Source organism: Simochromis diagramma, unplaced genomic scaffold, assembly GCF_900408965.1.
Source record: "Simochromis diagramma unplaced genomic scaffold, fSimDia1.1 OVJJ01000578.1, whole genome shotgun sequence".
In the NCBI taxonomy this organism is placed as follows: domain Eukaryota; kingdom Metazoa; phylum Chordata; class Actinopteri; order Cichliformes; family Cichlidae; genus Simochromis; species Simochromis diagramma.
The window spans coordinates 355693-383421 of NW_024387395.1; the positions used below are offsets into that span (position 1 = coordinate 355693).

Consider the following 27729-nt stretch of genomic DNA (forward strand, 5'->3'; position numbering starts at 1 on the left):
GAGCCCATTACGGCCTGATGGAGCTTAATGGCATCTAATGGAAAACACGGTGGCCTAAAGAGGGCTGCGATTGGACAAACACACAGAGTGCATCAGACAATAAGAGAGATAATCTGAGTGCTGACCGTCTCCACATCGATTCACCGTGAGGCCCATTAGCGCTCCCACAGGCTGAGAGGAGCTCCATGACCTCCTCAGAGATTCAAAGAAAACCACGCAGAGACAGACAGTAAACGCCACACGGCTAAGTCTCCACCCACTTTATTCATACACCAAATCACGACACTCGTGGACCAAAATAATCACAGAACAGATTGAGTGTCAGAGCGCCTCATCAGAGTCCTCTGGTGCTCTTCAGAACCAGAACTGAGGAGGTCCAGGCCAATGTGACCGCTGCTCTCCCTCCCAGAGACCGCGGCCTGACAGCCCGCGCTCAGGGCCGTTTCCCCCGCCTCGTCCCTGAAACCAGCAGCCAGGGCCAAAACTTTAAACATGAAGGTGGAAACGTCCACATGTTCCCTTCAGCTCAAACAACCAGAAACGGCTCTGATTGGCTGCAGGTGTTTGCCTCCCTGCATAGCAACCACAGCTCCACCTGGTGGTCAAAAACTGGTTCCAAGAAAGAAAAATTATTTTCCTTCTCAATCATTTTATAATCAGGACACTGGAGCTCGCTCACACACACACACACACACACACACACACACACACACACACACACACACACACACACACACACACACACACAAAAATGCGGTTGTACTACAGAGCGTCTGCAGGTGGGAGCGGCATTATACCAAAACATCTGAGACCATGTGACCATGACGGGACCAATAAGACGACCTCAAAGATTAACGATGTCAAACAGAAACATTGAAGCAACTCCAGAAAACAAACGTTCCGCCTCCAGAACCGGGACACACTGCTGCACGCCATCGTCACCATCGGAACTAAGGCCGCCAGCTTCTTCACGTCTGCGACGAACAGGAAGTGAAGCTTCCGTCACAGAGAAACGCGTGGCGTGGCTTCAGAAGTCCAACCACTCGCTCATGTAGATGCAGTTGGATGGCGAGATCTCTCCGCCCTCGTGGCAGTCGTCGAACACCTGCGGAGAGGAAACGGGATGAGTTCGGGTGCCCTGAGAGCGGCCCTGGGTACATGTGGGCGCAGCGCGTTACCGGGCAGAGTCCACAGGGCGTCTTGACGAGGCCGGTGGGCTGGATGATGGTGTTCACGCCGCGGTACAGCTTCATCTGCCCATCCACGCTGCCCACCGTGCCCTCCTTGGCGGCGATCACGGTCATCTCCACCTTCCCGTCGTAGATGAGCGTGTTCAGGATGGTCTCAATGTCGTCCATAGACAGGTCCACCTGAGGAAAGCACACACACCAGATTCACACGCACAGATAAATAGGTCCGTGCTGTCGACCCCGCCCTTTCACCTCGTCTCATGGTCGCTTTCATTCACCTGACCAGGAAAGCAGATTGGCCAAAGATCAACTAAACCCCGCCTTAAACACCTGGACCGGGGTCATTAGCCTGAGTCCAGGGGACTGTTTACACGCAGGATGAGGTATAAAGTCTACGCTCCCGCCTCCTCAGGTAACGCTCGCCTGCCTGAGCATCTGCGCCCAGCTGCATCTAATGTGTGCGTGTGGAGCTGTCTGCAGGTTAACGCTGTGCTGTGATTGGTGCGTCTGAGGTGTGACGTCACCTTGCTGATGCCCAGCTCGCAGATGTACTTCCAGACTTCGTGAGACGTGGCGAAGGAGCTGTTCCTCTGAACCATCGGACTCTGCTTGCTGTCCCGCGCCGCCTCCGCCTCGACGCAGGAAACACAACGAGGGTCACATGACGGTTCACATAGCTCTGAGACAGGAAAGAAGGCCGCCCCGCCCTATTCCCGCCTCAGAGCGCCGCTCTGCCTCCTCCTGCTGGGCGCCGTTTGGACAATGAAATGAAGTTTTTTGTACCTTGCTCTGCAGGAACTTGAAGCACTGCTGGTTGAGAACCTCCACGAACTCGGACTCAAAGTCCTGGTCGCTGTACCAGGCGCCGCCCGTCACAGAGCGGTCGGGCTGCAGGTTGTACAGCATGTACACCTTCTTCTTCGACGCCTGCACAAACACGCCAGCAGAGAGAAAGTATGACATCATCACGTCAGCGTTTGTTTACAGGAAACACACGGAGACGTCACGTCTTTAATTTTTATTTACTTATATGTGTTCATTTCCAAACTGTTTTATAGTTTCCAGATTTTTGCTGATTTACATATTTTACAGATGTTTGTCGTAAACATCTGTAAAATATATACAATTAGAATTTAAAGTTTTTTAATTTTTCCACATTTTAAGCTGATTTTTCTGCACATATTTAAATAAACGTTTACTCTTTCAGCAGCTAATGTTATTGATTATTGATCAGCGATAAGGCTGATACAGCCATTATTGATCGTGACGGACTCACGGCCACAGACTTCACAGCTTTGATGAGCTTCTTGCTCTCCAGGTTCTTCAGGATCTTGTTGATCTCGGTCAGAGGCAGGTTGCTCTTGAAGCGGATGTCTCGGCTCCAGATTCCTGCAGAGAGATGCAGACGTCACGGCACGCCACGGCAGCGAGCCAAACGGGGACAGGAAGTACTCAGTTACCTTTGTTTCCTGCGTCCTCGATGATCTGATAGACCAGCTTCTCCTGGTTGTCTGAGCCCTTCATTTTACTGAGACAGAACAGACAGGAAGCAGCTCAGACACCAGCAATCACCTGACAGGAAGTACACTCCTACACCTGTGTGTGTGTTTACCTGGTGCTCTGTGAGTCCTTCAGTCTGTACAGGAGACCTGCACTGTTCCTCAGCAGGTCCAGCTGACCCTGAAACAAACACCACCTCATCAACCTGCTGCCCGCTCAGCACACAGAGTGAAAAAGAGCGCCATTCTCCTCACGCTCTGGAGGTGAGTGACATCATCAGACTGACCAATGAGAGCAGCTTGTTGATGGCCATGGCTCTCTGCTGTGGCTCCAGGTGAGGCATGTCGTTCTGAATCACCTGGTCCGTGATACCTTGAGGGAACTGCTGACACAGCTCTTTGATCCTGGAACACACGCGCACGCACACACGGTAAAAATCACAGTAAACCTGTTTCTCTGTTTAAACTCTGAGTTTTAATCGTTTTCTGCGCCTGCTGTGTCTCGGCTGCTCAGGCTGCACATGAAGAGCAGCAGGCACAAACTTTAGCTCAGAGGCGCCATTAAAGACCAGAACATGTCCAGATGTTAGTCGTGCGACGCCAGCTGATGACTCTGATTAACGCCGAAGTGACCAGCAGTGCGGCGCAGTGTGAACGCGCGTTCATGACCTGCACGCAGGCGCTGTGTGCGCGAGCAGAACGGTACAGGCGATAATTGCGACAGTATTCGTCCGGAGTCCGGTGCGCGGACAGAGCGGCCCGCCGGCCCCGCTCCTCCCCTCACCTGTTCTCGACCTCCACGGGGTCCGACAGGTTCGTCTCCTTCTTCACCTTCACCTCAGCCATCTCCAGCGCTTCCTGCCTGCGCGGGGCTGTTACTAAGTTAGCTTGTGAGCTAATATTGTGACTGACTGCGAGCACACGCTGGGGTCCTTCCGTGTCCCAAGCGACCGGAAGCGTCCTGAAATCCGCCTGATTAAAAACCACACCGCGGTCAGATCCCGACCTTTTGTTTGTGTTTAAGCATAGATACCCGGCCTGACTGTGTCACAGTATTTCTTTCTTTCTTTGCTTAATTTTATTTAAATAAATTTCTTTGACTGGTCTTTTTCAGTATTAGGCCGGCGGCCTCTGTTCCTGTGACGATGACGTACAGCAGCTTGTCCCGGTGATTTATAAAATATATCATATATAGAAATATATGACTTTAAATTTTACGGTCATTTTTCACCAATGTAAACTTTAAAGGGTACGTTTCTAACTGCGCAGCACGCAGAGGTGGGCGGGTACTACAACTACAACTGGCAGCACCGCCCACCTCTGTCGTTTAGGCGTTTAAAACAAGCGTCCCCGCGGACAGAGCCCGTTGCTATGGTGACACTCCGGTAAACTCGGCAGCAGTCCCGTTGATCACCTGGGCCTTCATCCAGGTAAGAACACTGTCTCTGTTTGTTTTTATTTACCGGCGTGTCCCGGCCATACGCAGCTCATCGAACCAGAACCGGCCCCGTTCAAAGGCTCAGAAAAAAACAGTGAAAGTAAGAGCAGCTTCAGTCAAACTAACAAAGAGACGGTAAAGACACGGGGACCAATCACAGGCTTTGTTCAGGTAAACCTTCAGGAAAACAGGAAACCCTCCCAGAAACCTGAGATGTTAACACCTCAGTCCTCTCAGAGGACTCACACCAGTAACTTGCATGCCCCACTGGGTCACGGGTGGTGGAGACGAGTGTCAGGCCTGATGTAGAAGGCTGTGAGACCCGCTGTGATGTTTGGAGACGACAGATGAGAAGACAGACAGACGGTCACCGGGAGCAGGGGCGCATCTAAAGACATGTTCTTAGGGTGGCATGGAAATCAGATGAGGTGGCAAAATCAAAGCTGTTTCTGTCCACAAGTGTTTCATTCTGTAATATGTATTAAATGTGGTTAAATACATCAAATGCAGTAAGCATACATGTGGATATATACATAGTCTGTTTAATTGGCTTTACACCAAATAATGAAACATCTCAGTTACTTAAAACGTGAATTTAGATTTTCAGTGTTGTATAGTCTGTATGATAAATAAGTATGTAGCCCAATGAGGATAACATCCAGAAAGCTACACGACATGTTAAAATTAAATTAATGTGGTGGATCAGCTAGAACTTTACACTCTTTTTATCAATGATAGATCATTTTAACAAACAACACAAAGAGTCGGGCAAGCATCTGCTGGGTCTAGCTCAGAGGATGGCGACCAGCCTCCAGGAAAGGCTGCAGCGCCTGGCAGTGGGTCAGCACTGGCTTTGTTCTTCCAAGTAAAGGTTCTGGATCAGGACTGTTCAGTGGGGGAATCACTCCAAAGCAGTTTTATGTGGCCGCACTGAGCTGCTGAGAACTGCAGAGCCTGAAATCTGACGGAGGTGTTTGCAAACCGCCGTAAAGGTTCAAGGTTCTTTATTTGTCACATGCATAGTTATAGAAGTATAACACACGGTGAAATGTAACCTGACACGCTCCTCGACATGTGCAAAAATGGGGGGGCGGGAGAGGAAGAACATTATATATATATAGTTTATACATTAGGTGAATGTGCAGTAATAGCAGCAAGCAGGTGAATTCTGTACTACAGAATAAAGCTACAGGAACATGAGCCACCACCTATGCGGCCCAGGTGCACGTCGATATCCCGCCCTCCTGTCGGACACCGCTCTGGGAGTTCGTATCCATCAGGCTCCTGCCTCGTTTCATGGACCGATGCTAGAGCGACCAACGCGTGCTGCGTGTTGGTCGCCCGGCTTCTGTGTACAGAGGGTTCATTATCGCACCTGTTGTTATGATATGAGGTTCTCTGCTCTGTGCAGCAGGCGGTCGGTTCTTTGCTTTGTTCTCTGTGCTGTGACACAGATTCAGCTCCATCCATGTATTTTACAGATGCATGAGACAGTATGAGGCTACTCAGCAGAAGTAACTGAGTAAAAACATGAATGAGTGAAACTGTATGTTGGGACAAAGCCGGCGAGGACGTCTTACTGTCTGAAAGGGAACCGAACAACTGATTTATTGACTAACTGATTGGTTGGCAGACGGTTGTTGTCATGGCAGCAGGGGCAGTGTCAGCTCCGCTCATCATTCCCATCATCCACCTGCAGACTCATCGAGCCAAGAACCACATCGACACGAGCACACCTGTGTCCATCCAGTCAGGTAGAACACCAACCGTCTGCTCATCCACCCAGCATCCATCCATCCAGCAGGTCATGTGACAGGTGTGTCTGTGCAGATTCTGCAGGTGTTCTGATCTTTTACACTCTGGATGGTTCAAAGCCGGGGGCGGGGCATCATGGAGCAGCAGGCAGCAGCAGGAAGTACAGCCAGCCCATCCTGCTGCCTGCAGGCCGGGTGACAGTCCGAGCGGTGGCTGTCACCAGGTGAGTGGTCACCTGACATCAGTGCGTACCGGAAGCAGATTTTTTCACAGTGTAGATCAATAAAGTTTATGTTTGTCTGCAGTGACGGCAGAGAGAGCTCCATAGTGACCAAGGTTTTCTCTGTGGATCCTTTGGACGACTTCCTGCAGGTAATCGCGCACCTGCCTGCTGCAGACCATATTTCCCAGCTGCCCCTGCACACACCTGATGATTCACAGAAATGCTTCCTTTGCCTTCCAGCCACCGCCTGAAGGAACATCCTTTCTTGCTGAGAGCTCAGGTGTGTTCAGTTAAATTCACCTTTATTCATAATACGGTACATTACAACAGCTACCTCAAGTCTTACCGTACTGACAGGTAAAGACGTACAACATTACAGAGAAAACATACCAATCAGAGGATACTGTGTGGGCAGACAGTCAAAATGAAGAACTCCCCCCTTAACATGGGGCGGTGGGGAGTAAACCTGCTCTTTCTCTTCATCTGACCAATCACAGAGCTTCACACTTCCTGTTTCCTGTGTCCAGAGCCAAGGATGATGGGAAATCACTCCCTTCAGTCAGGCCCTCGTTTTCTGAACGGTCGTCATGGCTCTGAGATCGGCGCCCAGCTCGCCTCATCTCAGCGCTCCCAACCTGCGGTTTTTAGGGAGTCAGGTGACCTGAGGCAGCTGAAGAGCACGGAGACGACACGAGTGCAGCGAGACACCGACTTCCTGTGGTACGAGCACACGGTACAGCCCTCCATCAGAGCCAAAAGTTTGTGGACGGCTCGTCAAACAGAGCCGGTGAACGTCCCAAGAAGAAGGAAAATGAGGAAAACATTTTCTTTCTTTTTTTAAATAAATACATTCAGTTTGATTGATTTCCACTCATTGCCCAGGTGTGCAGGTGTGTCCACATACTTTTGGCTTCACAGTGTAAACCAGATGAAGCAACAGTTTCTGTGCATCCAGGTGTGCTCGCTGTCTGCATCGCCGCCCCTCCGACCCGCTCGCTCAGTTCTGCGCTCAGTGTGGAGCGGCGCTTCCTCTGCTGCCCGGTCACAGGCTGCCACCTGCTGAGGGAGGACAGGTACTGCATGCACTCACCTGTAAGAGCATTGCCACGTCCAGCTGAACACCTGACATTGAATCTGTGTGTGTGTGTGTGTGTGTGTCAGATGTTGCTGTGTGTGTTCTGTGGGGCTCTAGTCCCCGCCAGCACACACAGCTGTTTGGTGTGTGAAGCTGCCATCGATCAACAGCTGCAGCCACGGGCAGGCATCACTCTGCAGGTACACACACAGACACGCAGACACACACAAAGACACACGCACACCCACACACACACGCAGACACGCACACACACAGACAAACACACACACACACAAACACACACACACACACACACCCTGGTGTTTACCTGTGGTGGATGCAGGGTCATGTGATGTGTGTCTGCTGTGGAAGTGGGAATCCGGCCGACGCCTTCAGCTGTCTGACCTGCGAGAGCCGCTTGCAGCAGGTAAGCAGCTGCTGACCACACCTGTATAGCCTCACCTACAGACAGTTTACGCTCTCTTTACTCCTCATGGCTTCAGGTGGGCGGAGCCAGGAGCGCTGTGCCCTCTGACCCAGGAGTGCACACCAGGATGTTGTCCTGCACCAGATGTAAACGTTTAAACCGGAGCGACGCGAGATTCTGCGACTGGTGCGGCTCCAAGGTGAACGCACACCTGACACCTAAAGCAGTGTGGAGTGAGGCATTGTGGGATTTGTAGTGACACTGTGTGTTTTCAGCCCGCCCACGCTGCCCGCTGTGTGACGTGTCAGCGTTGTGGAGCAAGTGCACACCCGTACGCTTCCTACTGCACCGCCTGCGGCATCTTCCTGGAAGCACTGGTCCCACTCGGATCCTGCGGTGACATCACACGATCGGTCAAGGGCTCCGCCAACCGCCAGGTATGTTGACATCACGTCTTCCACGTGTTTCCTTCGATTCCAGCCAGTCAGCTCCCTCCTTTTGTGTGCAGGTGGGAGTGCAGACTGCCTGTGGCGCCACCTGGCGGGCCACTGCCTCTTTGCACCCTCCGCGAAGTGTGAAGATCGCCACACCCACTGTGGATCAGTGCACACAGACTGTAGGACTCTATTACCCATCAGGCACTGAGCTGCAGAGGAAGGAGCAGCACAGAGCGCTACAGCTCCTCAGGAAGCAGGTGCAGAGCGACCGCCACCCACCGCTCACCGCCATCAGCCCGGGACGAGGTAAAACCCAACTCACAGTCTCAGTGTCGGGGGCGGGGTTACAGAGGCGTTGTTCCGTGTGTGACACCTGTCATGTTCAGGTTACTGGAGGAAGCAGCTGGATCACATATGCGCTCACCTGAGGAGCTATGCCCAGAACAACGCCCCCTTCAGGGCACTGCTGGGAGAGCCTCGTCTGGGCCGGGTAAATCACACCTCACACGCCCTTCACCTGTCCAGCAGTGACATCGCCGTGTGTTAAATCAGAAGGTGGTTTTACACGAGCAGGTGCAGGCAGGTCACTTCCTGTGGTGTTTCCTTGCAGATGGTCTCTGCGGTGATTCAGGAGGATCGCCGTGAGGTCAGTCTGACCGTCAGCTTTGCAGCAGCCGAGCTTCAAGAAAAACAGGTGTGTTTGTAACAGGTGGGCTGAGCGTAGAACATCGTGCTTATTTAACGAGTTTAACGAGTGGGGTGTGGTCTCAGGTGGGTGCTGACGATGACAGCATGGGATCTCCAGGTGGAGGATTTGAGCTCGCCAGCTGGAGCAAGACTCTGAGCAGCGTTGCAGAGCGAACAGGGTGGACAGGTGAGAGCCCATGTGACACACAGACATTCAGCTCAACATTTCAGCCAATTAGATTCCTCGGATTTCACCAAAACCGACCTCAGACTTAGACCTGTGTTGGTCCGATTAACCTGCAGGCATGTTATTGGTCAGATACCTGCTGGGGAGTGCTCTGGTGTTGGCCAGTCAGAACAGAGTAGAGTGTGAAAGGGGCGGGACCTCTTTATGTTGTATCATTATACCTGAGCTGAGCTGATAATCAGTACGTCAGTTAGCAACACGAGGAAAGACAAGGAGGAAAAAGACCCCCCCCACACTGAGCTCCAACAGGGAGATCCACCTCAGCACATGAATCATCACATTTCACAACATGGAAGACGTGAGCTTGGAGGGGGGGTGAGTGTAGGTCTGTGTCAGTGTACGTGTGTGTGTGTGTGTGTGTGTGTGTGCCATGTTCAATCGAGAGAAAGTGTGATTGATTTTTCATTTACATCAGCCAATCAGAAGCTGCTGATCGATCTGTGCTTTTATTTTGGTGTCGGACAGGAAGTGACCAGCTCTCGACTCCACCCTCCAAACCTTACCTGACGCCCAAACCGCCGGTGAGAAATTCCGCCCACAGCTGAGTTCACTTCCTCGCTGATTGTACCTGTTCATGCTCCTCTCTGATTGGCTGTCTGGCTGCAGGTGAAGGACGTTCAGCTGCTGACGGAGCTGGGTCCGGGTCGAGGTGAGGTCGGCGTCATCCAGCAGCTCCTGGACCAGGTACCAGCCTCTGCGTGCACCGACAGCCTGCTCAGGGTCACCTGACGCGCTTTACATTTGTGTGTGTGGTTGTTCGCCAGGGGGCGGATCCTTCCTGCTGCCAGAGCGATGGCCTACACGCCTTGGCAGTTGCCGTGGTAAATGGTCACCATGACGTCCTACCTGTTTTGGTGCAGCGAGGCGCCGACGTCGACCAACAGTCTGGACGGTAAGACCAGGTTTGTTTGTTTTTTTTGTTTTTTTTTACAGCTAGAGCAAGGTGACACATGATCCCACAGGTGTGTCTACTGAGGGCCCGCCCCCAGTACCAGAGCAGCAACCCCAAACCGGAAACTGCTGGCTAAGGGTAAACGTAAATTCAGTAAAATCATAATTCACGTCGGCAGTAATGACACCCGGTTACGCCAATCGGAGGTCACTAAAATCAATATTGAATCGGTGTGTAACTTTGCCAAAACAATGTGGGGCTCTGTAGTTTTCTCTGGTCCCCTCCCCAATCAGAGCAGGAGTGACATGTTTAGCCGCATGTTCTCCTTAAACTGCTGGCTGTCTGAGTGGTGTCCCAGAAACGATGTGGGCTTCATAGATAATTGGCAAACCTTCTGGAGGAAACCTGGTCTTGTTAGGAGAGACGGCATCCATCCCACTTTGGATGGAGCAGCTCTCATTTCTAGAAATATGGACAAATTTATTAAACCCCCCAAAATATGACTATCCAGAGTTGGGACCAGGAAGCAGAGTTGCAGTCTTACACGCCTCTCTGCAGCTTCTCTCCTCCTGCTACCCCCCCAAAAACCCATCTCCATAGAGACTGTGTCAGCTGCCAAACAGACAAAAAACAAACTAAAAACCAGCAACAAACAACTTAAACACAAACACAAAGAAAGAACAATACAGTATCCACATCTGAACCAAAGAGTAACACAGTGAAATGTGGATTATTAAATATCAGGTCTCTCTCCTCCAAGTCTCTGTTAGTACATGACTTAATAATTGATCAACAAATCGATTTATTATCAGCTGATTTCATGCATGATTCTGATTGGCTGACAGTTCTCAGACTCGTGGATCGAGCAGATCACCTTCAAGGTCTTCATTCATCATAACAACATCCCATAGACTCCGCCCACTTCACTATACTTACCTGAAACTTGCCCGCACACTGGTTGCTTCAGATTCTGGATGAGGTGCTGATGGAGCCCTCTGATTGGTCCTTGTAGCTACTAGCTTCCATTATTTAGACCCTGTGATGCTCGTGTGTGGTGACACTCCTCCTCCTCCTCAGGATGAAGAACACTGCTCTGCATGAAGCTGCAGCTCTGGGGTCTGCAGGTGTGCCGTGTGCTGAGGTCCTGCTCAGGTGAGTCTGAGTTAAATGCTGCATTCAGTGTCTCTGTGTAAACACGGCCGCCTGCAGGTGTGTTTCAGAGTCAAAGCTTCTTAGATCTTGAACGAGAGACGGTTGGTGTGGCAACAGTGTGCCGGGTCTGACTGAGATTGAAAGTTCCAAGTTGCTACTGAATGCAGCACAGTACCTGCAGTTGTTGCTCCTCCCACTTGTCATAATGACATCATCCTCTCTGTCCCTGGTTTCAGCTGTAAGGCCAACGTGAGGCGGAGGAACGCTGCGGGTCAGACGGCGTATGATGTGGCGGTGAGCTCGGGCTGCGGCAGCATGGCGTCTCTTCTGGCATCTCAGTCTGGACTGGACTTACTGGGCAAACTGGGAATCATGAACTCAAGATGAAGCTGATTTTTTTCTGATTGGTCTGAACGTGAAGTGATGTGTACAGCTCAGAAAGTGACATCACTTCCTGTCAGCGCAGACATGCAGATTACAGATTTTTGACCCTTTCAGTCCGGCTTCCACCGAGACCGGGTCTCTAGGATCTGTTGGTGGGTTCTGATGCAGGAATTATTCTGTGATCGTTTTGCTTTGTCTCAGCGCATCCTTCGATAGCATTGACCATAAAAACGCTAACAAGCTAACAGGTTTTGGCGCATATATCTGGCTCCACCTTACTTGGTTTTCTTCCTACTTATCAGACAGGAGCTTTACTGTTAGGACTGACAGGTTCGCCTCTAACGTCGCCCCCCAACCTGTGGGGTTCCACAGGGTTCAGTTTTGGGTCCATTATTATTTTCATGCTTCCATTAGCTGCATTATTCAGTCATTTCTTATCATTTCTATGCCGATGACATTCAGCTGCATGTGTCAGCCTGCTCAGCTGGAGTCGCTGTCCACCCTAGTCCAGTGCTTAACTCAGGTTTCTGATTGGCTTTCTAACAACTACCTTGTTTTAAACACAAACCAGACCGAGACAACGATCGTAACTCATCCTGGACTACAATCTGAAGTCAGTCAGGTTCTTGCTTCTTTCTGTTAAGTCAAATATCTGATTCGTCTCTGGGCCTCGACTCTGTAAAATCTCTGTCTCGTTCCTGTTTCTTTCATTTAAGGAACATTTCTAAACGGCGACATATGGTCTCCTCAGCTGATCTGGAAAAGTGTTCATGCATTTGTGTCGTTGTGTTTAGATTATTGTCACGTCCTGTTTACCAGCTTGGACAGATCTTCTCTTTCTTGCCTCCAAGCTGTACAAAGGCTGTTTCAGTTTAAACAAGCCTTCTGTTGATCAACGCCTTTAACATTTTTTTTATTTACATTTAACTTTTATATAGTTTATATTGTCTCTTTTATTACTAACGTTCTGTTTATCTTAACCTTCGCGTACAGCGCTTTGTGACTGTCTACGAAAAGCGCTTAATAAATAAACTTTACTTACTTACGTGTCGAGATGTCTGCCAAGGGTCAAGTAATAAAATATTTCGGGATGAGACTTCTCTTTATTTTAGAGTCTGATTTAACAGCTCCGCCCATAAAACAGAAAAACAAGTACCTGATCTCGTTTATGGTGCGCTGCTTCCTGTTCCTCCAAAATAAACTTCAAAACACCTGAAAGCAGCAAGTAAAGAGTTCACGGAGGTCAGAGGTCATCAGGATGTTCATTTTCTCACAGACTTTAATTCGATCAGACCTCTGGGCAGTCGGCCCAGCTGGAAATTACAGAATGGTTTAAGGTTTGAGACCTTTCTGTGTACTGCTGCTGCCTGCAGGGGGCGACCCGGCGCTTCAGACTGACCTTCATCAGGTACAAGGACAGTCCACACTCATCCTCCAGGTTTGTTTCAGTCACAGCTTACTGTCTAACAGTCTGACAAAGCTAACCATGAACACACCACCCATACAACATTTACTGAACACCTGCACAGGTGACACTGGCAGCATGATTCCACAACCACAGACGGTGAAACGGGCTGGTGTGTTGGTAAAGTTTAGTCCTTGTCTAATGAGGCATTGCTGCATTCATGTGGTCTTGGACCTCAGGTGGTTCCTCGCCAGGGGGATCGTACCTGAGCTCCACATGTCCCTGTCAGCCTCAGCAGAGGGAGGGCGGAGCCTTCATCCCCGGGGTTGTGCATCCCATCCGGCCTGTGACCTGTGTGAAGCAGGCTGCTCTGGTTCATGGCACTAACAGATAAGACTGAATGACTTCTTCACCTCTCGATATCTGGAGTTTCTTCTGGTGACACAAACTTGGCTAAATGTGAAGAGTCGAGACGGCTCTCTGAGCCCTCCAGACTGTGACTGCCTCGGCTCGGATAGCCAGCCGGGTGGAGGTTAGCTACTGTTGATAAAAACTGCTCCATCAGCTGTGTGCACCACTGAGGTTTCTACTGCTGCAGGTTTCTTCCTGTTAAAGGGGAGTTTTTCCTTCCCACTGTCACCAAAGTGCTGCTCATAGGGGGTCATATGATTGTTGGGTTTTGTTATTATTAACTAGTTACACTGCATCAACAACATAAACACAATGGCAAATACCCTGCACACAATCACGTGTCAGAGTTAAAGTGTCCAGAAATCTGTTTCCTGCAGCTCCCCCTGCTGGTGGTTCTGGAAATAAACCAGGTGTCACCTTCACATCTGACACCAGGCTGCCTGACCCCGATGAACTGAGCACGTGCAGGATAGAGGTGTTCACATCTTTCTGCATCAGGAGCGATTCTGGTATCAACCCTTCGGGGGGGGGGGGTTGCCAAACAAAGTGCCTCGTAATTAATATGTGTGATATGTATGTAATCCTCCAGTGAGAAAAAGCCTCTTTAAGTAAAATGGATTTAAAGGTAAACTTACAGTAAAGCATGTTATGATTATTTTACATTAAGATGCCAAATTAAATTTAGATTATCTTACGACTGACGTCCAGTGTGCCGGCTCAGATCGGACGATGAGAGCATGAATTCGCTTCAGTAATTCTTTGTTTGTGCACATGTATAAATGCTGGTAAAACCAGGAGCTCATCGTGGATTACCGGAGGGGAGGCCACGCCCCCATCCACATCGAAGGAGCAGAAGTGGAGAGAGTCAGCTGATTCAGATTCCTGGGCATCAACATCAGCGAGGATCTGAGCTGGTCACACCATGTTGGTGTCATCACAAGAGCAGCAAGACAGCGGCTCTTCTTCCTGCGGCGCCTGAGACGGTTCAGCATGAACCCCAGAATACGAACAACCTATCGATGCACCATTAAAAGTATTCTGACTGGCTGCATCACTGCCTGGTACGGCAGCTGTAATGCTCTGCACCGCAAAGCTCTGCAGGGGGCGGTGAGATCAGCACTGCGCATCACCAGGACTGAACTGGCAGCCATGCAGGATCTGTGCAGACAGCGCTGCATGAGGAAGACGCAGCAGATCCCGGCCACAGACTTTTCACACGTCCAGCAGGAGCATCCAGACCCGCACTACCAGATGCAAAGACAGTTTTTACCCACAAGCCATCAGGCTTTTGAACTGCTGACAGTATACACACAATTACACACTATGATTACAGGACTGTCACTTCAACTAATGCCACTTACATGCTCATTGCACAAGTTTTGCACAGCCTGTAAAAACCAACTTGTCGTAAATTCTCTAAATATTGAATCCTTTTCTCTTTTTCATTATAGTTTCTGCTATTTTCTGCACACTCTCCATATGCTCATGTAAAGCTGAGGAGCACGAGCCAAAGAATTTCATTATGGGTAGATGTGGCTGCTCTGTTTATCTGTACATGACAGTAACACTTGAAACTTGGCGCTCTAACTGAAGCGCTGTTAACGTCTGCGTGCACACCGCGTGGCGTGAGAGCGCACCTGGATTTGAAATGTGCAGGGTAACAGTTCCTGCCTGTCCTGCTCGCTCCCAGCAGCGTGCTGATGGCAGACTGCAGCGAGTGGTTAGGATGGAGGGCGATCGAGTGTAAAGCAGGCGAGAGAGCAGGCGGAGCTTCAGCACTTTGGTTTTAATACCTCAGAAACACAAACAGCAGCACACACACAGTCCCAGATGTTCCTCACAGTACTGACAGCTGCACACCTGCCTCAGGTGCAGGTCAGCTGGGGACGGGGCTCAGCGCCGCAGTCGCAGAAAGAAGGCGTGGCGGCACTCTGCGCTGTCCACGGGGTAATATTTATCATAAAAGTCCAGGATGTACTCCTCGGCCTTGAAACCGAACTTCTGGTACAGCAGCATGGCGGGGTTGCTGGCCGACACGTGCAGCGTCACGTCCTTCCCCATACACGTCTGAAACACGCACAAACACACACGTTAGGATGGTCGCAGCAGCACGGACGCCCCTGACCCGCCCACCTGCAGTCGCACCTGGATCAGGTGGTAAATCATGAAGGTCCCGATGCCGGCCCGCCTCCACTCGGGGTGGACGAGCAGGAAGGAGATGTAGGCCTCGTTGTACTTTACGTCCGGCACCATGAAGCCGAAGCCCACCACCACCTTCTTGTAAAGGACGACCACGCTGAAGTCAGGGTACTGCAGGCACTCGGATAGATCCACACCTGTGGGAGGAGCAGACGGAGGTCTGAGCCACGGCTGGACGGCGCCACGGGGCGTAACGGGCAAGCGTGCTACCTGGCCAGAAGCTGTCGTGACACATGGCGTTGACAGAGGGGATGTGGTTTGGACGGACGTAGCAGTAGTCGATGGGAGCGTCGGGTTCAGGTGCCCAGCCCGGCTCCTTCCTGTGCGGGTACGCTCGGATCTCGGCCAGCAGCCGGAGCTTCGGCGGACGGCTCTCGTAGTCCCGCCTAGACAAAAGAAAAGAAAGATGGAGAACGCGGATGTGGACCTCCATAGGGCTGTTCCATATAACGATATAAAAACATCTATCGTTTGTTTCGTGGTGTCGCAAAATAAACTGTTTACGGTAATATTTTTCATGTTCTGATGTCACTGTAGTTATTATTCATTTCTTGAAGTTCTCTTTCTCTTATATTTAATATAACCACCACGGACGCACAAGCGCCTGGTTTTATGCGTTGTCGTTAGCAACAACGACGGCAAAACCATCGCATGTCCGCTTGTTTATTTTCCACATAAACCTTTCACAATAAAGCTCAAGATCCTGTTGAGACTTTTCAAAATAAACTGAATCACGTGAAAGATGCAGAGTGTTTACGGATGAGAAGCAAAAAAGAGCCGCCAGGTGCTAAAAAATAGACCTTAGACTCAAACGTTAGAGCAGGCTTCTCCCCGCAGCACGCCGTGTAATAAATACTCGCAAAGAAACGGCGCCGTTACAACTTATGTCTAAAAATGTATCGTTTCATGCATCTGTTAAAACACTCGACTCCAGCTACATGACGCGCAGCTGGAAACACTTCCTGCAAGTCGAGCTGCCCGAGATTCACAGAACTTACAGGAAATGTTACGTTTTTGTGATTTATATCGTTATCGGACGATAGCTGTCTTATATCGGGACGTGAGATTCTGGTCATATCGCACAGCCCTAGACCTCCACCTCGCAGGAAGCTCAGAGGACACTCCGACCACAGGTGTGGCTCTGACCCGGAGGTTTACCTGATGTAGGGTTTGAGGAGGCGGGAGGTGTACGGGCTCCTGATGGTCTGCTCCAGGCTTCCTTCGGCTCCCATCAGACGATGCCAGAAGGACACGGACGGCTGCTGGACGCCTCGCCTGCCGGAGACGCCGGTCTGTAAAAAACGGACAGGTGAAGCGAACAGTGTGAACGCTGCATCAGCTGCAGTGATTGGTGCACGCGGGCGCGTCACATGGACGGACAGGAAGTGTGTGCGTTACCTGGAAGCGATCGAGAATCCGCAGCTCCTGGCTGCTGGTACAGTACCTCCCTTTCACACCGCCGCCGATTTGTGCTCCCGCCTCCTGGGCGCCATAGATTCCTCCCACCAGGCTGAGGGTGGCGCTGACCACTCGGTCGATGTCCAGCAAGGGGTGCCTCCTCTGTCGTTTTATCTGGCGAACCAGCAACTTCCTGTGGAGGCGTTTAGCCTGCGGCGTGACGGCCAACGCGAGCGGGCAAGCGTCCAGCCTTCGCAGCAGCATCCTCTCCTCGTACAGACTGAGAGCGGCGTAGCGAGGGCTCTGGGCGTTGCCGGCAGTGCCGGCAGCATTCTCCGGATGAGTCGTCCTTCTGCGCTCAGGTCCCCCGCCACCGCCGCCTGCGGACAGCGGGGTGTCTTCACTTTGTCCTACGGGTTCTTCAAAGTCGTGGTCACGGCCTTCGTCTTCCTCGCTCTCTGCTTCACGCTTGATGTGAGGCGGTGGTGGGCGGAGCTTCTTGCGGGTGCCCAGGTTGGCACTGGCAGGCGGGATGTACTCGGTTCCCGGGTCGATCATCCCCTCCGCCTCCATCTCCTCATCATCTGAGTTGGAGGAAGCAGAACACGCCATCAGCGCTTACATCACATAAAACCACATGACCCTGCACCAATCAGGTGTTACCTCACCGTGGAACAACGCCTGTGGTGGCATGGCGTCAGGGATAAGGTCTGCCTCCGACAGCAGGCTGGGCGTCGCCGAATGCGAGGCTGGCGTTCCCGGGGCAGAAAAGTCAGGTGAAGGCGATGGCGTCGGGCTGGTGAGTGGCGTTCTGTCTGAGGAGCTGAGCGAAGAGAAGTCAATGACCTCGCCCTTCTCCAGGACCAGATCTGGGCGCCGCCCACCGCCTGCACCACGGCCTCCACCCAGTTTGACAGGCGTGGAGGCGGCGCTACGGTCCGTGTATCCGCCCGCCGCCTCCTTCTGGGCCCGCCGGATTTCTTTGGCCTCCTGAGTGCGCGAGCGTTTCTCCTTCAGCTGCATGGCGTTCTCCACGGGGTTCCGAGCTCCGCGTTTGCGCAGACCCTCCACGGTGATAATCGGGTCCAGCACAGGTTTGGACGCTGTGGGTAAATGGCGTCCAAGGTCAGAGGTCAACAGACACCGTCCAGTTGGGAGCCAGCATTCGATCGCGGCTTACCTTTAGTCTTTGTCACGGATTTGTCCACTTCTGGTCGCAGGGTCGGAGGTCGGTTGTGGACCAGCTTCCACCAGCCAGGCTCACCAAACTCCTGCGCTCCGGAGCGGAAGAAGGCGGGGCTTCCGACCGACAGGCAGCCCGCTACCGTGCTCCACCAGGTGGACGTCTTCTTCCTGCAAAGAAGAGCGCAACACGAACGTGAGCGCCGGCACGTTAACGATGGAGAGCAAAACTTTATTGTCCGTCTGCGACCGACCTCGAGCCCAGCAGGAAGTTCCAGTGTCGACCAATGAAAGCGCAGATGTCCTCTTTCCACCTGAAATAGCCCTGCCGGCCCGTCCCCTCCAGAGACAGGTTGTACATGGCCAACATCACCACCTGTCGCAGGAAGAAGCCGCCGTCAGCACGCCGCGTATCTGAGGTGTGTGTCTGTGTGTGTGTGGGCGGGGCTAAAGTCCTACCTGCTGCCAGGTGAGCCTCATCCTCTCAAAGCTCTCCTTGCCATCTTCGGAGCAGTCGGAGCAGACGAATTTGAAGAAGTTGTCTCCCTTCAGGTAGCTCGGCTGCTCGCCGCGGAGCTGAGCTGGGGACGATCACAGGTACAGAGTCAGCTGCTGCCGCACACCTGCTGGGGGTCTCCTAGGTTACCACCAGTGCCTGCTCTCAACTGATGAAGCTGCAGACGAGCTGGACTAACAGCTTCCTGTCTGGCTCCACCCACACCACATCAGACCTCACCTTTACTCTCATACCTGCTTACAGCACGGTCAGAGGTCACATTAGGGCTCATATCATGTGATTGTCCATCGCGTCATGTGACACTTAACCGAGAGCACGCTCACGCCGTGTTCTGGAGCTGGGCTAAACGGCGTTTGTGCACACGCGAGGAGGAGCTCGTGCCTGAAGGTGGGGCCACGTGGAGGAAGCTACCGCGCGCAGAGGTGCAGATTGCGCTTCAGAGTTCAGCGGGTACGACCGTTGATTCGCGTGACAGCTTTAATGAGCGCCATGTGAGACGGACCGGCCAGCACGCGGTGGGAGCACGAACGCAGCGGAGCGTCTGGATCACTTTTGTTCCCGCCATAACGCTCTCAGCATATCGTCCTACCCCGTAGCTACAACTGTGGTGTCGCCGGGAACCCACAGACTTGATTGCGTTGGGTTGTTATAGCAACAAGGCCGAGCATCCTGTGACATCGCTTGTGCGCGACATGAACGAGAACGAAGCAGGACGCCGAGGCGATGGCGTGCCTCCTGCTCGGTCTGCGGCGTTTTGTCAGACTCGTGGACTCCCGAAAGACTCGCTCTCATGACTCACAGAATGACACACCTGACCAGCCAATCGGTGGCATGCGGTCTGCTGATGTCACATTTTCAGATTGCTCGGCAGCAGGTAGCGCCACCTACTGGAGAAGGTAGTGACGTCGGTCACGTCAGAAACGGAGCGCTGCGATTGGCCAGCTCACCTGCGGGGATCCACTTGTGGCAGCGGTCGCAGTAGAAGGACATGTCCTCGCAGGCCCACCCCCCGTCGGTGTCCTCACCCACGTCACTGGTCAGGGAGTCGCCGCTCTGGTCATGTGACAGGTCCACAGAGCCCTGGTCCTCCGACTCAACAATCAGCAGCGTCTCGCCCTCCACCTCCCCCTCTTCCAGACCGTCCGACGCCGACGTGCAGGCTGCCTCGTCCTCCCCTCCCACCAGCTGCTCGCCACTGCTGTCCATCATCCTGCTTCAGGTACAGCACACCTGGGCAGGTGACCGCTGCAATCTACGCAAGAGCAGAAACATTACAGGTGACCCAGTCATAAGGAGACTCGGGAACGCGATAGCGTAGGTCCACGAGAGTGTTTACCTTTTCTCAGGTGTCCTGTGGGTGGAGCCTGGCCTCCCTGCGGCGTCTCTCCTCCTCCAGCTGTCGGGTCAGCAGCCGCTGCTCCTCCAGCATCCGCAGGTTCTCTTTCCTGCGCTCGAGCCGTTCCAGATCCCTGACCACGCCCTCACGCAGGCGCTGCACGACAAACACAAAGACCACTCATCGTTGATCAAGCTCTGGGGACATGTGAGCCCCGCCCTCATGAATCTCCACTGGTTCACTTACAGATCCTGCTTCTCACTCATTAATCCCTCAGTGCTCCGCCCCTCAGCACCTGTACACAGTCCGGTCTGCTTTCTGTCCCTTGCAACAGAACCCTCAAAGGTGGAGTCTCTCCCATAGGAGGAGTCGTCGTTCAACTTAAACACACAAACTTAAACCTTTGACCTTTTTGACTTGTGTTGCGAAGCATTCTTGGGTTTCTTGTAAGGTGCTGGAGAAAGTGATTATTATTGATCACCGATTACTGAAACAGGTGTCACAGGTGAGATGCCTCCAGCAGCTTCCAAGCTTTGTTCTCATGGTGCAAACACCTTAAACCCAGGTGTGGGATTTTCTGTTTCTTTGTTATTTAAGAGCAGGACTCGAGACCTCACAGAGGTCACACGACAGAAAACGCACCTCCAAAATAAAGGCACACCTGTAAGCGTCACAGAATCAGAAATGAAAAATCTGACCCCACTGCAGTTCTGTCAGTCACGTGTTCTGCACTCACCTGAGCTAAAGTTAACTCAGATAACGCCTGATTAGCTAACTGAGCCATAAATGTAAGGACTCATTGTTTACCTGCCAACTGAGTCTTTTATTTTGAAAAGCGTTGGAGGAAGCGGTTGTTGGCTGCTGTTTATCGTCATTATCGTGTTTATTTATTATTACTCTTTTAACGTCTGTGTGACGTCACCTGTGTCCGTTCAATTGAGTTTAACCACCACCTGTGCTTTAGCGTTAGCCTCGTTAGCCCCCGTGACCCGTTCCGGCACACGCAGGCTAGATGTTAGCCCGGCTTGCCCCGGCCCGGCTTACCTCTCTGTCCCAGGCCTGTTTGAGGTGCACCGCAGCCACGGTGCTCACGGTCAGAACCACGGACACTCCCAGGACCACCTTAGAGACCGCAGACATCACGCTGTCTCAGCTCCGGCTAACGGCGGGTAGCAGCGGGTAAGGTCTTCTTCTTCTTCTACGCTCACCTGAGCTACACCGCCCCCACCGGCCGGAGTGTGTGACACACACGCAGGCTGTGTCCCAATTCAGGGTCTGCACGCTTGAAGTACGCATTTTTTTTTTTTTTACTTTTTTTTTTTTGACACTGTAATTTTTATTGATAGTTTTGTCACAGTTTAAACATAGACATGTATTGCATTACAGGAGAAATAACCATGCAAGCACACAGTCAAAACAAACAGAACTAGTCAAGTCAAGTCAAGTCAAGTCAACTTTATTTGTCAATTCTGCCACATGTACAGGACATACAGAGAATAGAAATTTCGTTACTCTCAAACCCTAGTGATTAAAAAATGCAAATAAAATAATTAAAAAGTAAAAATTTAAATAAATACAATATAATTTTACGTATAACAAAAAAAAGCTATGCAATATACAATATTCAAGTAAGGAGGCATAGTAGTGCAAATAGGCAGATAGTGCAAATGGAGATTTAGTAGTATGCGGTAAGAGATAGTGTAACAACAAAGTCTTATGAGGTAATGGCAGTCCAATGCTCCACAAAGTGAACTAAAGCGAACAAAAGGTGTGGGTGCCAATTCTAATCAACTACCGCAGGGGTGTCAAACTCAAATACACAGTGGGCCAAAATTCAAAACTGGAACAAAGTTGCGGGCTAACACTAATATTTATTGAAAAAAAAAAAAAATCTTCCTCTAGATATAAGAATGAATCTTTTCTTATGGACTCAAACAAGTTTTGCTGAAAAACTGAATATGGAACAAGCAAAGCTTAATACTAAACAATATATATATTAGCTGTATAATACCAGTAGGCCAGCTCTAATAGTAATTTGGTATGGCTTCGCGGGCCAAATGTAATTAGGCTGCAGGCCAAATTTGGCCCGCGGGCCAGAGTTTGACACCTATGAACTACCGTATGCATGCCTGCCTTTACTCCGCAGCATACATACTCCAGCTTAGATACGTACTTTTATACGGGCATGCATCAATAGATATACAGAGTTATAGACCTTAAATGTTTTGTTCGTTCATTAATTTTCCTTGGTGCCATATAATGTCCACTTCTCCCACTTAGCAACGAAAATATCTTCCTTTAATCTGAGAATGTAAGTCATTTTTTCCATTGCATAGATTTCTCCAACAATATTTAACCAGTCTTTTGAAGAAGGCGGATCCAGTTTGTACCAGTTTCTTGTTATAGCTTTCTTTGCAGCTATCAATAGGATTTTTGTCAAATACAAGTCGTCGTACAGAACATACTCTTTAATATTTCCAAGATATACAGTTTTAAAATTGTGTGGTAATTGATAGCCCAAGATATTGCCTATTACAAGAGTCACGTTCTTCCAAAAATTATGCAGTTTCAGGCACTCCCAAAACACGTGCGTATGGTGTGCTTCCATGTTACCACATCTTCTCCAGCATGGCAAACTGTCTTGAGTCTGTTTACTTTTGATTTTTGGTGTAATATAGAATCGAGTAAGGTGTTTCCATCCAAATTCTCTCCAGCATCTTGAGTTAGTCGTTGTGTTCTGGGTTTCACACATATCTAACCATTCCTCAGTTGAGATATCAGTTTTTATTTCCTGCTCCCATTTCTTTTTTATGTATTCAGTTGATGTTGCCGTGTTCTCTCTTAGATTTTTATATAGTACAGAAATTTCCTTGAATTGGAGGCCCCTGTATGATTTAATTATACAATTCAGGATGCCATAAGACTTACGCGAACTTCGTAATTGAAGTACGCATTTTAAGTGCGGTTACGTCACCGCCACGCGACGACGGCTGTCCCAATTCGAAGTGTACTTCAAATGCATACTCCAAATGCGCCCTCGATTTCCCCAAATACCAAGCGTGGTCCGGTGCCAAGGCTGGACTGGGACAAAAAATCGGCCCGGGCATTTTGACTAGAGACCGGCCCACCAGGATAAAGATTGAAAATGTGACGTCATTCAGGGGTAAAACCGCAAAGGATTCTGGGAACTTGTGGCAAGCGGTACTAGCGCATGCAGGCTTTCAATTGAACTCAGTTACACAGCGATAAAAAGAAACACAAAAAATGGCAAGAAGCTGTTGTATTATTAACTGCAATAGCCGGTCGCATGACAGCCACGGGAAGCCGACGGGTAAAGAGATCGTTTTTTTTATCGGATTATGTCTTGAAGAGAATTTTTTTAAGCCATGTTTCCAAGTAAGAACCGACGGATGGTCTGGATATACCAAATATAACGTCCCAGAACACTCCAGCTCACATGTTAGTCTGCTCCGAGCATTCCCACAAAGGTCAGTGTTTTGTAGTAGTTAATATGTCATTTTTCTTAACATAATTGGTGATATAGGTTACAAGCAAGTCTGGCGCTGAACAGAAATTGTGGCGCTATGCTCCTTTGTTTATTGTGCATAAATAGTGAATTGTCCTGACACAATATTGCGTTTCGCTTCTGTTATTACCATGGTACACTGACAAAAACATATACTTTTATTCACAGGATAAAACAGTTGTTTTGTATCACTAATTGTCCAGTACGATTACAGCATACAATATTATTGTCACTGCTACATTTCTGTGATGCTACCAGAAATTATTTCCACTACTAATTAATTACCGTTGAGCTCAAAGGTTATATTAATAAACGGTTAACGAATGTGTATTTATGACGACGATTTGTGAGACTGGTAAACTTACCTTTGTTCGTACGATGGTCTTTCGTTCTACACGGTGCATTTCAAGGTCCTGCACCCATCCGTCGGTAAACTGTACCTGGGCTTGTTGCAGTGACCTGAAGTTACTAAACTTCATGAGTGTATGCACTCACTCCAAGAACCGTATGATTATAAATATGAGTGTGGTGAAAGTTGGGCAGCACGCTAACGTCTTTTGTCCACTCTGTGTGCTCGTAAGGGTCTGACCCTTTCACTCCTTTGATTTTTCCTCGTATCTTTTCTTTGTCTTTTCGTCGAGTCTGTCTTTGTACGGACCGGCATTGTTCTCCTTTTGTTTTGTACATTCCTTTTTTGTGCGGCAAAGAAAAAACAAGAAGGTATTGGAACCGGAGAATGAACGTTTTGCGGTGCTGCAAATGCTTGCATTTGATGCGGTACTTGGATTGTTTTGCCACTAATTCCCGGCATGCAATGCGCGAAAATCACGTGATTGCTAAACAAGGGGGAGGGTGCATCCGGCCTCCTCGGCTGTAATTGGTCCAGCCCAGAGTCGATCATGACCAATTGGCCAATCCAACACCTTTCATTATATATACCCTTCCTAAAAATAAATAAATAAATCCATCGGCCCATAAAACCAAAAAATCGCCAGCGGCCCACCGGGCAAATGCCCGGTATGCCCGATGGCCAGTCCAGCTATGTCCGGTGCACGCTTCGTGGTCCCATATATCCCACAATTCATAGCGCGGCGGTGGGTGTGGATAATTTTGCCGCAAAATACGGCAGAAGGGAGCGGCCGAAGAGGTTTTTTCTTTTTTTTTCCCAAAACTTTATTGAAATTATAAAGCGAACAGTCAGTCATTCCAGTTCAGTTTGTACAGTAGAAATACAAGGCAAATAAGAGTAACAATATACAGTACAATGAAATAAGAAGGATAAATAAATAAAGGATAAAAAAAGAAAAAAAAGGGGGGAATGTGACAGACTTCATAACAACTTTGTACTTGAAAGTTGTGACAGCTCATTCCTTAAACATGTCTGAATGAATTTCAATCAATGATAAACCTTTTTTATTGGAAGTTAATTTAAGAGAGTTTAAGTAATATTCAATTTAAATCAAAAACAAATTAAATGATGGGGTTGAGTCTTGAAATTTACATTTATGTATGTGGAATTTCCCTAATAAGATGGAGCGGCCGAAGAGTGAACTGTCAAAAGTACTGAATATGACGTCACTTATTTATGTGCGAATGTTTAATAATTAAAGTCAGTCATATATCCACAAACACAACAAGCTGAAAGTCAGTGATATATATATATCTCATAATAATCTGACAATACTATAATATTGGCCATATTATATTTACATTACCACAGTGAGATGGCTTTAGTCTCATGAACAACATCAGCTAATTGTTATTTACTAGCTAATCTTAAATGACTGTTCAGCACAGAAATGAAGCCCAACAATCATGTTTTACAGTCCCGTGGTCTCAGCCTCAGATACTCAACTAAAGTGATGTCATGACAAAAATGAATGACCAACAAAACATTTTTCTCCTTCATTTCTGTCACACAAAGCTGTATGTAACGTGTCTCGCGGTTAGTATCATGGTTGCTAGGCAACCTGAACAGCGCGACGAAGCGTATACCGTCCCATTTCACAAGCCTCTCACTTCCGCACTTCTCGTACTTATAGTACGCACCGTACTTCAAGCGTGCAGACCCTGAATTGGGACACAGCTACTGACTCGCGTCAAAGAACCAAAGAAAAATAGCCAAAAATGTTCGTTTGTTTCTATTTTAGGTGAGAACCAGGACCTCACCTGTCCTCCCTGTGTCACACTTGCAAGGTGTGTTAGTGTGTTGTGAAGTACCTCCTGTCTCCTTTCCTCACCTCCTGCTGAGGACTTAGGAAAAGAGAAGTGGAACGACCTCACACTCTCTCCTTGGCGGTGTGAGGATGTCCGCCGTGTTGAAACTACAACGAGCAGATGGACTACAAAGGCGTTGGTGTGGTGTTAGGGAAACATGTATTTCTTAACTGCAGAGGCATGATAACCACAGGAGAATGATGAGGGTAGAATTGGGAATCAGGGGGAACTCAGGTTTGAAAAGGTGGTTGACTGGCTAGGATGTCATGAACGGAAAGGAGTGGTTCTTCGGTTTCTGAGAAGAACGGGGTTGTTTAAGAGGATTTAAAGAGCTAAGTGCAGTCTAAGTAACACCAGAGGGTGGCAGTAATGCAACTCCGATGGATGCAAGCTGCCGTTAAACTGGAGGAAGAAGAAGAAGACTACAAACACGCATCGTCCTCTGTCTCAGCGTGTTCTGTTGTTTGGTGGCGGTCATATAAACAAGAACAGCCGGTGTAAATGTCCTGCACCGCAGAGGCGGGAATTTTAAAGCCGGAGGAACATTTAGGGTCCGATTTACTGGCTCACAGAGACAAACAGAGTCTGTGCTGACAGCTGTGAACAGCAGCACTTTGGGCCTTATGCATGTGTTTGCTTCACTCCCAGGAGAGAATTTTAAACGTCGCTTCAAACTCTGTCACACACAGGTTACCTGATGGTTTGGTTCACGTAGGTTCCACAGGTGAGCCACCTGCTGCTCCTTGGCAGGTGAGGTGCAGTATTCCGGTGTTGGTCAAAGGAGCTTGGAAAGAAAAACGTCTGGACTTCTTCAAGTTGCTTGAAGACGTTTCACCTCTCATCCGAGAAGCTTCTTCAGTTCTAAGGTCAAATGGTGGAGAGTCCCAGATATAAACCTAGTGGGAGTTTCCCCCCACAGAGGGACAAAGGACCCCCTGATGATCCTCTAATCGCCTGAGCCAAGGTGGGAAACTGGGTGTGGGTCCCAATCAGCCAGGGTTTCGGGTGAGCTCATTGTGAAACCTGGCCCCACCTTATCATGTGATGTCCTGAGGTCAGATGGCCCAGGATGTGAGTGGGCGTTAAGGCGTCTGGGAAGGATCTCAAAACTGGATTATAGATGGCAGACAGTTGGTGTCGTAAACCCCGCCTCTGTTCAAAGATGGTCGCTCACAGTGGACATAGATGCTTCTTTCACTCCTCTTTCAAACCATCTGTCCTCTCTGTCCAAAATGTGAACATTGGCATCCTCAAAGAGTGACCTTTGACCTTCAGACGCAGATGGACTGCTGAGTCTTGTCCTGTGGAGGTGGCTCTTCTGTGTTGTGCCATGCGCTTGTGAAGTGGCTGTTTGGTCTCTCCGATGTAGAGGTCTGGGCATTCCTCGCTGCACTGTACAGCAAACACCACATTGTTAAGTTTGTGTTTTGGAGTTTTGTCTTTGTGATGAACCAGTTTGTGTCTGAGTGTGTTGCTGGGTCTGAAATGCACCAGGATGTCATGCTTGGAGAAAACTCTCCTGAGTTTCTCTGATACACCGGCTACATAGGGGATGACAATGTTGTTGCGTCTGTCTTTCTTATCCTCCCTCGCTGGTGTCTGATCTTCTTTTCTGTGCCTCTTTGCTGACTTTAAGAACGCCCATTTAGGATAGCCGCACGTTTTGAGTGCTTCCTTTACATGTGTGTGTTCCTTCTTTTTCCCTTCAGGCTTAGAGGGAACATGTTCTGCCCAGTGGTGTAGGGTCCTGATTACTCCAAGTTTGTGTTCCAGAGGGTGATGGGAGTCAAACAGGAGGTACTGGTCCGTGTGTGTGGGCTTCTGGTAAACTTGCCGTTCTCTTCAATGTGCACAGCGCAGTCCAGGAAATGCAAACAGTCGTCCTCTGTGTCTTCCTGGTGAACTTTTTTATCCACAGCGTTAATGTGCGCAGTGAAGGATTCCACTTCTTGTGTTTTGATTTTGACCCAGGTGTCGTCTACGTACAGTGGCCTGCAAAAGTATTCGGCCCACTTGAACTTTTCCACATTTTGTCACATTACAGACACAAACATGAATCAATTTTATTGTGGAATGGAATCATGTATGATTTTCATTCCACTTCTCACGTGTGCACCACTTTGTGTTGGTCT

General features: G+C 49.6%; 4 protein-coding genes across 8 annotated transcripts; 1 reads left to right on the forward strand and 3 right to left on the reverse strand.

The window, feature by feature from the left end:
* Positions 1-230: 230 nt before the first annotated feature.
* Positions 231-3589, reverse strand: polr3f (polymerase (RNA) III (DNA directed) polypeptide F). Its single transcript, XM_040010033.1, has 9 exons — positions 3474-3589; positions 2977-3094; positions 2803-2870; positions 2651-2718; positions 2467-2579; positions 1974-2117; positions 1715-1822; positions 1179-1370; positions 231-1105 (listed from the first exon to the last, which is right to left on the reverse strand). The coding sequence occupies exons 1-9, from the start codon at positions 3533-3535 to the stop codon at positions 1028-1030; spliced, it is 951 nt and encodes a 316-aa protein (XP_039865967.1). The 5' UTR covers positions 3536-3589; the 3' UTR covers positions 231-1027.
* dzank1 (double zinc ribbon and ankyrin repeat domains 1) lies at positions 2776-12500 on the forward strand. Of its 5 annotated transcripts, none has more exons than XM_040010032.1 (20): positions 2776-2953; positions 5761-5881; positions 5958-6105; positions 6188-6254; positions 6346-6385; positions 6603-6825; positions 7061-7178; positions 7267-7380; positions 7524-7607; positions 7684-7806; positions 7883-8044; positions 8116-8350; positions 8431-8534; positions 8655-8738; positions 8816-8918; positions 9444-9499; positions 9585-9662; positions 9743-9870; positions 10948-11022; positions 11259-12500. In XM_040010032.1, exons 2-20 carry the CDS (start codon positions 5773-5775, stop codon positions 11407-11409), a joined length of 2202 nt encoding a protein of 733 aa, XP_039865966.1. In that variant the 5' UTR covers positions 2776-2953; positions 5761-5772; the 3' UTR covers positions 11410-12500. The 5 variants fall into 5 exon arrangements, with proteins under 5 accessions (XP_039865966.1, XP_039865963.1, XP_039865962.1 ...); XM_040010029.1 differs by lacking the exon at positions 2776-2953 and adding an exon at positions 3019-3120; XM_040010028.1 differs by lacking the exon at positions 2776-2953 and adding an exon at positions 4007-4119.
* A 2489-nt stretch (positions 12501-14989) lies between these two features.
* On the reverse strand, positions 14990-19755 carry kat14 (lysine acetyltransferase 14). The gene is made up of 10 exons (XM_040010027.1): positions 19466-19755; positions 18461-18582; positions 18256-18377; positions 18000-18172; positions 17488-17922; positions 16820-17403; positions 16580-16713; positions 15632-15807; positions 15368-15558; positions 14990-15289 (listed from the first exon to the last, which is right to left on the reverse strand). The coding sequence occupies exons 1-10, from the start codon at positions 19725-19727 to the stop codon at positions 15116-15118; spliced, it is 2373 nt and encodes a 790-aa protein (XP_039865961.1). The 5' UTR covers positions 19728-19755; the 3' UTR covers positions 14990-15115.
* A 99-nt stretch (positions 19756-19854) lies between these two features.
* Positions 19855-21121, reverse strand: LOC120720370 (protein PET117 homolog, mitochondrial). Its single transcript, XM_040010035.1, has 2 exons — positions 20899-21121; positions 19855-20010 (listed from the first exon to the last, which is right to left on the reverse strand). Exons 1-2 carry the CDS (start codon positions 20992-20994, stop codon positions 19861-19863), a joined length of 246 nt encoding a protein of 81 aa, XP_039865969.1. The 5' UTR covers positions 20995-21121; the 3' UTR covers positions 19855-19860.
* Positions 21122-27729: the final 6608 nt, after the last annotated feature.

What these genes read in the sequence shown, in the direction of transcription:
- polr3f (XM_040010033.1), bottom strand. Translation starts at nt 3,535, where the DNA reads ATGGCTGAGGTGAAGGTGAAGAAGGAGACGAACCTGTCGGACCCCGTG. An exon ending in GCGAGCTGGGCATCAGCAAG is followed by an intron (nt 1,371 to 1,714) that starts GTGACGTCACAC and finishes TGCTTTCCTCAG; the next exon opens with GTGGACCTGTCTATGGACGA. An exon ending in CGCCCTGTGGACTCTGCCCG is followed by an intron (nt 1,106 to 1,178) that starts GTAACGCGCTGC and finishes TCCTCTCCGCAG; the next exon opens with GTGTTCGACGACTGCCACGA.
- LOC120720370 (XM_040010035.1), bottom strand. Translation starts at nt 20,994, where the DNA reads ATGTCTGCGGTCTCTAAGGTGGTCCTGGGAGTGTCCGTGGTTCTGACC. An exon ending in AACAGGCCTGGGACAGAGAG is followed by an intron (nt 20,011 to 20,898) that starts GTAAGCCGGGCC and finishes TTTGTCGTGCAG; the next exon opens with CGCCTGCGTGAGGGCGTGGT.
- kat14 (XM_040010027.1), bottom strand. Translation starts at nt 19,727, where the DNA reads ATGATGGACAGCAGTGGCGAGCAGCTGGTGGGAGGGGAGGACGAGGCA. An exon ending in CCACAAGTGGATCCCCGCAG is followed by an intron (nt 18,583 to 19,465) that starts GTGAGCTGGCCA and finishes GATCGTCCCCAG; the next exon opens with CTCAGCTCCGCGGCGAGCAG. An exon ending in CTCCTCAAACCCTACATCAG is followed by an intron (nt 15,808 to 16,579) that starts GTAAACCTCCGG and finishes TCTTTTGTCTAG; the next exon opens with GCGGGACTACGAGAGCCGTC.
- dzank1 (XM_040010032.1), top strand. Translation starts at nt 5,773, where the DNA reads ATGGCAGCAGGGGCAGTGTCAGCTCCGCTCATCATTCCCATCATCCAC. An exon ending in CTTTGGACGACTTCCTGCAG is followed by an intron (nt 6,255 to 6,345) that starts GTAATCGCGCAC and finishes TTTGCCTTCCAG; the next exon opens with CCACCGCCTGAAGGAACATC. An exon ending in GTCGACCAACAGTCTGGACG is followed by an intron (nt 9,871 to 10,947) that starts GTAAGACCAGGT and finishes CCTCCTCCTCAG; the next exon opens with GATGAAGAACACTGCTCTGC.